Source organism: Sitodiplosis mosellana, unplaced genomic scaffold (assembly GCF_009176505.1).
Source record: "Sitodiplosis mosellana isolate CC-2019 unplaced genomic scaffold, AAFC_SMos_1.0 Smas_scaffold_1, whole genome shotgun sequence".
NCBI classification, from domain to species: Eukaryota; Metazoa; Arthropoda; class Insecta; order Diptera; family Cecidomyiidae; genus Sitodiplosis; species Sitodiplosis mosellana.
In genome coordinates this window covers 2,747,633-2,758,490 of record NW_022595244.1, presented here as the reverse complement: position 1 = coordinate 2,758,490, position 10,858 = coordinate 2,747,633, and the positions used below count along the sequence as shown (strand labels likewise).

Genomic DNA, 10,858 nt, shown 5'->3' with positions numbered 1-10,858 from the left:
AGAGAGAGAGAGAGCATCGCTTGTCTCTGATATCATACAAAACTAATTGAGATACTGAACAATTTTGAACTTTCAAATGAGTAACAATCAAGATTCCAATGATTATTTCTCACTATTGTTCCGCAATTTGAATTTAAATGAATGATAAGCCAGTCACAACGATTCTTCGTTTGTCTTAATTTTTTCATTCATATACAAAGTGAGCGAGAGACGAGAGAGAAAAAAAAAGAAAACATATCATCAAAATTGACTTTGAACATAATAATCAGACTTTCAAGATCTGCCAAGTACGGGTGGCAACTTGGTGTGTATCATTTCAATATCAGTTTACCTTATGCAAATTACCGATATACATAAGTACGGTTCATGGAAACGATCAGTAAATGTGTTTATCGCATCGCTAAGTGTTCAATTTTTCTGTCCTCTTCATTTGTCACATTGAGATGTCCTTACGGTTTATTTTGCCGCTATGTTTCTTATTCACGAGTACTGCTGCTGGCACAGCTTATATGAGCTTTCATTGGGTCAATCGCTTTAATAACCTATTGCATCACATTCGGCTTCTAATTACACCGCACGATGTCAGAGATATGCGCTTGTGTGCTCACGATACGGCTGACTGACCCGTTCACAACTCACCATATCATTGAACGTATGGACGGACCGGACCGGACCGTATGTGTATATTAAAGACTGATTTGAAAATCGGGCGTTCAGAGTACGTGTTATTTGTTTGGCTTATGCATAATAACTTTTATGATGTCGATGTTCTCCTTTCACATTATATGCGCGCGAGTATTACACAAAGCAATGCCACTTCAAGAGTCAAGACGAAGAAGAAGAAAAAAACAGCACCAACAACACGACAGAATAACCAACAACAACTTGCTCACACGCCCTGCCAATTTACGTCTCAGGTTGGCTTCAGACAAGAAATACCAGTGGCCCGTTTTCTGCATGACCGTTTGTTTGTTATTGTGGCTTTTTTTCCGTTGTTGTTCTTGGTGGTGCTTGGTTTTTTGTCGGTTTTCTATGAAAATTCATTGCAAAACTGCTTCAAGTACATAAATTCGGTGTTTGACAGTCGACGAAGTCAATATTCAAATTAACGGCGAAAAAAATGCTCAACTAATTCGAAAGAAAAAGAGCACATGATTGTGTGACATTATTTTTCTTCGTTTCATTAGTATTAATCATGGAACGTGAATGAGTTTGAATGCAAGAGAAAAAAAAATCGGCTCGAACGCAAATGCGAACATGGTCGTTGAATAAATGCTCTTCATTCTGTCGGCTTCTTATCAAGCCATTATCATTGCAAAGTGTACATCGTTTTTCTTTAATTTTCAAAACGTTTCTAATTAAATTTTCACACCTGTAAACATTTCCAATCGGAAACTTGCTGTACACAACGCGCAGCGACCGACCAGCCAACCTTCGATCGAATGTAAGCCAATTGATAAAGTGAATTGGATATTAGCGGCTTGTTACCTTGTTGTTTCATTTTTGCGTCATTACAACTGATGGAAACCGTGTACCAACATCGCGCACTACCAGAGCCCGCGTGCGCGCACGCTTTAGATAAGCACAGATATAATTGGACGGAGCAGCGGCATGTGAATGAATAAACATTGATTTTTTACATTAATACAACAAATAGAAAACAATTTAAACCGGAGCATTTGCAGAGTAGCTAGAATGAGAAAAAAAACGACATACGAGCACGAATTTAAATGGTTTTAGCGAGAAAGAGAAACTAAAATGGCAGAAAAAAAGGTGCATGGAACATTTCGTCAAACCTCATTTTTGTTGTGTGCTTAATGCACTTTGCGACTAGTTTTCATTTTGTACGCTTTTTGTACGATTGGTTTTTTTTTCGAAACAGTTGCAATTATTATGCGTGTACGGCGTGTCAGTAGACGTAGCAGCAGCAATGAGCTTACAAGGTATCTAAAGTTTGAAATGCATTTATTAGACATGTCGTTTGAAAAATATGACCGACAGCAGCGAGACAAAACATAGCCGCCTAATGCACTAATTCGATTAAACCATCAGCGCTTTTTAGCATGATCTCATTTTTTTGCTCGCCGCATTTTCGTAACTACACAAGCTAACACACACAAAAACGCCATTGTGCCCTATGTAATCAAGTGCATCATAGTTTGTGTGAAAGTCTCCCGCATATTTGCTTCGTTTTGTTTTTAGATTTACATTTGTATTTTTCTATGCTTGCACTTTTGCTGCAAACACCCAGCGTATTTACTTGATACTCAGTATTATTGGAGCCACATGCCAAGAAATGGCATGACTAATCAAAAACCTTAACAATGGATGTGCGCGCACGAAAAAAAATTTATGATAAAGACTCAAAAATGCTGTCGCAAGCGAATGGAATTGCAAGTATGCATAGCTGAAACATTAATTACGATCTAAACTCTGACATTTAAAATTGTTTAGATTAAATAGTTTTCCATGAAAATTTTTCCCGCTGCGAATGGAAGACGCACACTTATTTTTCTGCTGTTTTCATTTCATATATGAGAGAAAAAAAAAATAGAAAGTAACGAGTTTATTCAAACATACTTATTATGGGATGAGCATAAATGAGCAGTTATACATTTTTTTATATTGTAATGATCATGACTGCAAATTATTCACATGAATGATTCTCAAATTTATTTATGCTGCATTTTTTTCATTCTTCAATCGCACATAAATTTCATTGGAAATTAAATCAATAACACACGCGTGTCTAAAGAATTTCATTCAAAATATAACAACACATAATATGGAAATTTGCGCTTTCGAAAAGGACTGAAATCGTTTAGTAGCGCCATCTGAATTTGTAGTTTCACATCTCAAGTGAATGGCATAGAATGACAACAATAATAAAGACCCATAGCTAAATCATCTGTCAAACATCTGAGTGTTTTTACATTACACTGGGAAAAAAGAATCACTTTTTTCGAATATTTACGACGCGATAAGGCATTTACGTGTATTATGACGAATTTTGTGGCAAACCATTAGAACGGGAGCCCAATAGCTGCATAAATCAGAGCATAAATCAAGTGAAATAATACACAGTGAATAAGTTGTGTTTTTTTCTATAAATCAGTGGGCTTCAACAAGTTATGAACATGAAGAAAAAGGTAAAATCATTACAGTTCCTTATCACGCTTTGGATCCAGAGTTCAAACGAATGTTTATGTATACATGATTTTTTTTTTGGTGGAATTAGGTGTTACTTATGGGTAAAAGCGGTTCTGGCAAAACCTCGATGCGTTCCATCATCTTTGCCAACTACATTGCACGAGACACTCGACGACTGGGAGCGACAAGTGGGTATCCAATTTCATTGCAAACAATGGCGAACTAATCGCATTTGAATTTACGCTGAATCTACTTTTTCTGTTTTTCAGTCGACGTCGAACATTCACATGTGAGATTCTTGGGCAATTTAGGTAAGTTTGAGCATTGAACAGATAAAAATTACTTTGAAATGGAATCATTCAACAATTGATTTGGATTGACTTGATTTTCATCATTTTGGGTGTTTACAGTGCTGAATCTATGGGACTGTGGTGGTCAAGAGAGTTTTATGGAACAATATTTTGCGTCACAAAAGGACAATATATTTCGTAACGTTGAGGTGTTAATCTATGTGTTCGATGTGGAGAGCCGAGAACTGGACAATGACATGCATTACTATCAATCGTGCCTCGAGGCCATCTATAAGGTAACCCATTGGTTTTTTTTATTTATTTATGAGAAAATTGGTCGTTTTATAAATAGAAATTAGAATAATTGGCTATTTCTCACTCAAAATTTGCCGTTTTTTTTTCAGAATTCTCCGGATGCGAAAATTTTCTGCTTGGTTCACAAGATGGACTTGGTGGCCGAAGAACAACGAGATATCATTTTTAAGGAACGTGAAGAAGATTTGAAGCGCTTATCATTGCCTTTGAACTGTACCGCCTTCAAAACAAGCATCTGGGATGAGACATTGTACAAAGCATGGAGTCAAATTGTAAGTTATCGTCGTGTAATCAGTGATTATCCGATGCATTGATGTTGATCATCTCTTGATAATGCGATATTACGGAAGAAAAGTACCCAAAGAGAAAATCATGCCTAAAGAAATCACAATTCATCGCCTAAAACCCAAAAAAATGTTTTACTTTGCTAAAAATGTTTCGTCATTTCTCTTCAAGGTTTACATGTTGATTCCAAATGTGGAGGCATTGGAGCATTCACTGGCCTATTTTGCCAACATAATCGACGCTGATGAAGTGTTGCTCTTCGAACGTGCCACATTTTTGGTCATATCACATTCGCAGCGAAAACAGCACCGTGATTTGCATCGCTTTGAAAAGGTTTCCAACATAATCAAGCAATTTAAATTGTCGTGCTCGAAACTGGGTGCAAAATTCCAATCGATGGAGGTGCGAAACAGTCAATTTGCTGCATTCATCAATACATTCACAAGCAACACATATATCATGGTCATAATGTCAGATCCAGCGATGCCATCGGAAGCCGCCCTGATCAACATTCGCAATGCGCGCAAATATTTCGAAGAATTGGAAAATCCAAACAGCACCTCTTCGTCGCAACTGATACACTGAAAACAGAAACAAAACCATGCACGCTTGTGAATTGCCCCCACTTTATCTTACCAATATCAGTTGGATCGAACCAAATAATTTTGATAACAACCGATTGAATTATTTTGTTATTATTTTTCATAGATTTATACAAATAAAAAAACCAATTGACACGAATCGAATAAAGTAAAAAGCGAAACGAAGCGTAAAACCTCTTCTCTGTTTATGTTGAACACTTGATTGCTTTCAAAAGTGAATCGAGGGTGATGTCGAAGTGAAGTTGGCCGCAAATCAAAGTGGAAAAACCTTGCAACAGCCATGCAAGACGTCAAATGTGAATGTGATCGAATAAAGCATGTGCTTTGTGATTTGTTTTAGCGACAGAAACGAGGCACGAATTTCACAACTGAGACGCATTTAACATTTATTGCGGTCGGTTTTCAAGTCTTTTACTGAAATTTTTCCCAAATAAAATTTGCTTTGTTGATCAAAAGGTAAGTTTTGTGTTTCAACATCATTTTTGATATTGATTTGATTTCATTGAATATCAACGAGAAAAAAAATCATTTTTCATATACTTTGGTGTTGGGGAAGTTCTTATTACATAAAAAAAAATTGTGCATCTTGCTTATACTTACAGTTTGACGGCTCGTTGTGTATTTTGAGTGAAATCCAACATGTTTCTCAGTAAATTACGACTGTTGAGCGCAGTCTACCACAGAAGCAATGTGGTGCAAGAGACAATACGCAAAAGTAAAATCAACTTTCCGGCAATTTCGGTAAGAACATACGCACGTTTCATCGATGACGATGATGATGATATGCCGATACGACAAACCAGAGTTGAACGCAGAGAACCAAGATCATCATCATTTGGAGAACGAAAACCACAACGTGAGTCATTTGCGCAACGCAATTCATTTGGTAACAATTCATTTAACAACAATCGACCACGATTCCAATCGCAAAGAACGCAATCGTTCAACGATGGAATTCAAAAGTTGAGACCGCTTCATTTTGATGCGGCTGAATTGGGCGAGCTGAAAAAAGATTTCTATCAGCCAAGTGAAGCTACCAAAAATCGAACCGACGCAGAAATTGAGGAGTTCCGTGCGAAACATGACATTTTCATTCCACGCGATGCACCAAAACCGATTTTCACTTTTAATGAGCTGCAAAATTTGCCACCAAATGTGGCCAAGGAAATTCAAAAACAAAACTTCGATGAATGTACTGCAATTCAAGCACAGGGCATGCCAATCGCTTTGTCCGGAAATAATATGGTTGGAATCGCTCAAACTGGGTAAGCCGAAAATTGGTCAAAATATCGAATTTGCATCATTTTTTTCTTCATACATTTTATCATGTTTCTATTGAACAGATCTGGAAAAACACTAGCGTACACCGTGCCCGCCATTATTCATATTCTGAATCAACCGAAATTGCAGCCAGGAGATGGACCAATAGCCTTGGTGCTTGCACCAACTCGTGAATTGGCCCAACAAATCCAAAAGGTGGCCAATGAATATGGTGAATCATCGAATATCCGGAACACAGTCTTGTATGGTGGCACAGCCAAAGCCTTCCAACTTTCAGACATTCGACGAGGTGTTGAGCTGGTCGTTGCCACTCCGGGCAGATTGATCGATTTGCTTTGCACAACAAGTCTTAACTTGCGTCGATGCTCTTATCTTGTTCTTGATGAAGGTAATTTTTATTCGATTTTTCCGAAGAAAATAGTTTTGGAAGGCGTTTTTTCATCATTCCAAGTGACTGCCAATGACATTGAATATTTCCAGAATGTTTTCACCTCTTATAACAACGTTATACATTTTCTAACAATGTTCTTGTTCTATTTCCACAGCCGATCGTATGTTAGACATGGGATTTGAGCCCCAAATGCGACAAATCGTATCGCAAATCCGACCTGATCGCCAAACGCTGATGTGGAGCGCCACTTGGCCGCGTGAAGTACGAAATCTTGCTCGAGATTTCTTGGGAGACAACTATACCCAATTGACCGTTGGATCAACCGAACTGTGTGCCAATCACAATATCAAGCAAATCATCAAAGTTTGCGAAGAGAATGAAAAATACGACGTTTTGCTCGACATTATTACAGATATCCAAAAGCTCGGTGCGAACGAACAAAAAACCTTAATCTTTGCACAAACCAAAAGATTGGCCGATGAGCTTTCAAACCAGCTGAATCGCCGGGGATTCAATGCAGAACCCATTCACGGTGGCCGATCACAATCGCAACGTGAGAACATTTTGGATGCATACCGAAGGAACAGAATTAATGTGCTTGTGGCCACCGATGTGGCCAGTCGAGGTCTTGATGTGAGCGACATTAAACATGTTATTAACTTTGACTATCCAAACACCACAGAAGACTACGTTCATCGTATCGGCCGAACGGGTCGCTCCAAATCAAATGGCACAGCCTACACATTGTTCACTGAAGAAAATGCTGCTCACGCCAGCGACCTGATAGGCGTTCTTGAAGAAGCCAAACAAGAAATTGACCCAGCTCTTATTCAACTGTCGAAAATTCGATTCGGCAAAAAACAAAAGTTCAACACTTATCGCGACTTTTAAGATCAATAACATTAGATAATAGACTATCAAAATTAAACAATATGATGCTACCATTGGATGCCATTGTATTATTCCTATGGATGCTAGATACATTTATAAATATCGAAGGAATTGAAATGCTTCTTCAACAGTAAAATTCGGTGTCATTTTGTAATTTTTTTTTCATATGTGAAGATTTACTGTGTTGTTTTTCTAGGGGCATTTAACTCGAAAAAAATTCGTTTTATGCGAAGAATATGCGCTTCAACTCATAGTATGTGGCGATTTCTTCGTACTATGCGTATTATGCGGTGCCTATTCGTTAGAAGTGCACACATTCGATGTCCGAATACTGCACATAGACCATTCATACTGCGAATAATTTCGCATAAATCCTACTAAAATGTTTCCTTCTCTGATTGGTCACACGCCACAATATCGACTATTTTGAATTCAAAGTGCAACGGCTTTTTTCATGTAAAATTTCAAGAAATACTTGACTGCAAGTGTTTGATTTGTACTTATTTCGGCTCACATTTTTTGCTGATCATTTTTGTGAACTTCAATCATTTGTACATATGGATTTTTTATTATTTATAATCCAGATGCTATTTCCAAGTATAATGAATCGTCGCACTTTTTTTTCAACGATTTTTATATCTACCAAAACTATCGGCGATTTTACTTCAATATTTGTATAATATAACATTTTGATTTTCGTTTTCATTCTTATTCTTTGCTATTATATTTTAATTTTGTGTTATATTTAAATTCAATTTTCATCAATTAAGAACAATCTCATTAGCAAGAGATTTGATAAATATTAAAGACAGAAATTGTTGATGTCAAATATTGTTTGAACGAAACTTAACGATACAACAGAATGTTGACATTGTGTTGATGCGTCTTAAATCGCATCGTGGCATCATTATGTGCACGCGTATTCGCTTCTATGCGTAATATTCGTGACTATGTGCAAAATTCGACACACTTCACTGTGGCACACAATCTATGCGCATTTATCCGTACAAATCACATATATGAAAAAGAGTAAAAAGCCCCTAGGTTTTTTGTTCTCGTTCTTCATGCATCAATGGAAATTTACACTGATAAAATCATTGAAAACCCTACAAAGTCCGAACATTATTTTTTCGCTTTTTGACATCTCACGTCAAATCACACGCGCCGCAAAACATATGATATTGAAATGACACCGAAAACAAAAATTGTGAAATGCATTTTTTTCGCCCGCGGAATGCCAATTTCTGAGTGAATGTGAAAGAGATAAACAATAAAAATAATGTTGTCAACAAAGCGACTCGGTTTGTTTTGTTCTAGAACAGCGTTCAGAGGAAAGTATTCGAGTTTATCAAGTAGAATCATACGTGAATTTTCTTCGAAAAATAAAAATAATCACAACAAAAACCACCCAAAAATTGAAGTTACTGCGAAAAATGACTTTGTTACTCATCAGTTAAATTCATCCATTGCTGCACATTTGAAACGACAACAAAAACTGTGGAATCATGCCGTTGAAGAGGAAGGACAGTTGCGTGAAAGTAGAAGAATCGAATATTATTTCGACGAAAAAACGGGCAAAATTGAACAAACGGGATATGATGGCAGGAGTAAAATGGGGAAGAATCAGTCACAGGGCTATAGTAAGAAATATCCAAATGATGGAGGCGACACTAGAGTAAATCAGAAAGCCTACAATGCTCAGAAATTTGATAGTGATGAGGATGATCTTAGTGAAAATGATTCAGATGACTTCAATTTAGATGAATTAGAAATACCCAACTGGGAAGCTATGAACTTGGCTACGATAAAAAAGCATTTTTACAAACCCAGTACAACAACAGAAAACCGCTCCACTGATGAAGTTCGAGAATTCCGTACCAACAACCATGTCACACTTAGTTCTACTAGTCTAAAGCCAATCTTTAGGTTCAATGAACTCAACGACCTGCCCCAATCTATGATAGGTGAAATTGAAAGGAGATATTTACTCGAGTGCACTCCAATTCAATCTGAAGGGATACCGATTGCGCTCTCTGGGGGAAATATGATAGCCATCTCTCCATCGAGGTAAATTCACCGGTGAATTCCGACTGAGAAAATGTCTTTTTAACCTTTTCAATCAATTTTCCAATTTTAGCACCGGAAAAACTTTGGCGATGGTTTTATCCGCGGTAATTCACATATCACATCAAACACCCTTAAATTTGGAAAAAGGTCCCATTGCAGTTATTTTGGCATTGACTCAGGAAATAGCAGAGGAAATTCGACAATTAGCTGATACCTTTTGTCATGAAGCAAAAATCAAATGCACAGTTTTCAAGAGTAATGGTCCTCACAAAGCGAGGAATAACACCAAACCAAATGATGTTGGTGAACTTCTAATAGCAACACCATGTCATTTATATGAACTTCTCCGTACAAAATCGCTCAGCTTGGAGAGATGTTCACAATTGTCGCTGTACGAAGCCGACAAAATGATTGAAATGTGTTTGGAAGAGGAAATTTTACAAATTGAGTCTCAAATCAGACATCAATGTCAACGATTAATCTGGAGCTCTTCGTGGACGAGCGAATTAAGAAAACTCACTGTCAATGATTATATTCGATTAGATGTTGGCTCTGCTAAAGTCAAAGAGGAGTTATCGGAAAAAATCAAACAAATTGTCAAAGTATCTGAGGAAAAGAAGAAGAAAGACGAGTTGTATGAGATTATCAATTTGATTGCATCACAAAAGGGCAAACAAATGACACTTATCTTCACTGAAACACCCGAAAAAGCAGATCAAATTGCCAATATTTTACGAAGGAAAGATTACCAATGCAAATCGTTGCATAATCAGAAGTCAACATCGCAACGACATGAAATTCTGTCAGATTTCCAATATGGGAAGTTTCCATTTTTAGTGCTGACTGATGTAGCAGCGAAAAATGTAAATTTTAGCGAAATAACAGATGTTGTTAATTTTGATATGCCACTCTGTATATCGGATTATGTGCATCGCGTTAGCAGAACGGGCCGATCAGACCATGGAACAGGCACCTCGTATTCTATTGTTTCGGAGGAAGACGGAGACTTAGTTGATGATTTAATCGGAATACTGCAACAGTCCAAACAAACAATCGATCCCGCTTTATTCATACTGAAAGCAGCCAATGTGGATTCCGATGATGAAGTTGCATTTGCTGTGCCAGAGGGAAAAGGATTCAAGAAATACGTTATTGACCATTCAAAAAAATAGATAAGAGAATAGAATTTAATAATTTAAAAAAAAAATTAGAATTCGACAATTTTCGAATGTTTGCAAACATGGCTGTGAAAAAATAAGAAGAAGTTCTTGTTTATTCTCTTTTTCAATACAATCGAAATAAAATCACAATTGTTGTTTGATATAAATCAAGACTTCGTTCTTTGAATACATGTGAAATCTATCAGATAAACGTAAACAAAATGATTGAAATAATTTTCTTCGAACAAAAATAAATTAGGTACTTGTCGCAAATTATAGACTAATTATCCAGTTTTCTTTTGTCATAACATTTGGTAATGAACGTTTCTTGCATTTTTGATTGCATATAAAGTATGACACCTACAGATGGCTTAATGCCCGTGGCAATATTTTGAAGAAAGAACATTTTCATCTAGGGCACATTAT

General features: G+C 36.9%; 3 protein-coding genes across 3 annotated transcripts; all 3 read left to right on the top strand.

The window, feature by feature from the left end:
* The first annotated feature begins 2,895 nt into the window (after positions 1-2,895).
* Positions 2,896-4,815, top strand: LOC129569129 (ras-related GTP-binding protein A). The gene is made up of 6 exons (XM_055447649.1): positions 2,896-3,149; positions 3,239-3,338; positions 3,420-3,461; positions 3,561-3,736; positions 3,845-4,027; positions 4,212-4,815. Exons 1-6 carry the CDS (start codon positions 3,132-3,134, stop codon positions 4,623-4,625), a joined length of 933 nt encoding a protein of 310 aa, XP_055303624.1. The 5' UTR covers positions 2,896-3,131; the 3' UTR covers positions 4,626-4,815.
* A 118-nt stretch (positions 4,816-4,933) lies between these two features.
* LOC129569117 (uncharacterized) lies at positions 4,934-7,341 on the top strand. Its single transcript, XM_055447623.1, has 4 exons — positions 4,934-5,098; positions 5,245-5,907; positions 5,986-6,311; positions 6,469-7,341. The coding sequence occupies exons 2-4, from the start codon at positions 5,282-5,284 to the stop codon at positions 7,203-7,205; spliced, it is 1,689 nt and encodes a 562-aa protein (XP_055303598.1). The 5' UTR covers positions 4,934-5,098; positions 5,245-5,281; the 3' UTR covers positions 7,206-7,341.
* Positions 6,548-10,654, top strand: LOC129569118 (uncharacterized). The gene is made up of 3 exons (XM_055447637.1): positions 6,548-7,391; positions 8,250-9,272; positions 9,343-10,654. The coding sequence occupies exons 2-3, from the start codon at positions 8,485-8,487 to the stop codon at positions 10,442-10,444; spliced, it is 1,890 nt and encodes a 629-aa protein (XP_055303612.1). The 5' UTR covers positions 6,548-7,391; positions 8,250-8,484; the 3' UTR covers positions 10,445-10,654.
* The last annotated feature ends 204 nt before the right edge of the window (positions 10,655-10,858 follow it).

Excerpts from the sequence above, each read along its gene's own strand:
- LOC129569117 (XM_055447623.1), top strand. The coding sequence starts at position 5,282 with ATGTTTCTCAGTAAATTACGACTGTTGAGCGCAGTCTACCACAGAAGC. Across the intron at positions 5,908-5,985 it reads GTTGGAATCGCTCAAACTGG|ATCTGGAAAAACACTAGCGT; the intron begins GTAAGCCGAAAA and ends TCTATTGAACAG. Across the intron at positions 6,312-6,468 it reads TTATCTTGTTCTTGATGAAG|CCGATCGTATGTTAGACATG; the intron begins GTAATTTTTATT and ends CTATTTCCACAG.
- LOC129569129 (XM_055447649.1), top strand. Across the intron at positions 3,462-3,560 it reads GAGATTCTTGGGCAATTTAG|TGCTGAATCTATGGGACTGT; the intron begins GTAAGTTTGAGC and ends GGGTGTTTACAG. Across the intron at positions 3,737-3,844 it reads GCCTCGAGGCCATCTATAAG|AATTCTCCGGATGCGAAAAT; the intron begins GTAACCCATTGG and ends TTTTTTTTTCAG.
- LOC129569118 (XM_055447637.1), top strand. The coding sequence starts at position 8,485 with ATGTTGTCAACAAAGCGACTCGGTTTGTTTTGTTCTAGAACAGCGTTC. Across the intron at positions 9,273-9,342 it reads ATAGCCATCTCTCCATCGAG|CACCGGAAAAACTTTGGCGA; the intron begins GTAAATTCACCG and ends TTCCAATTTTAG.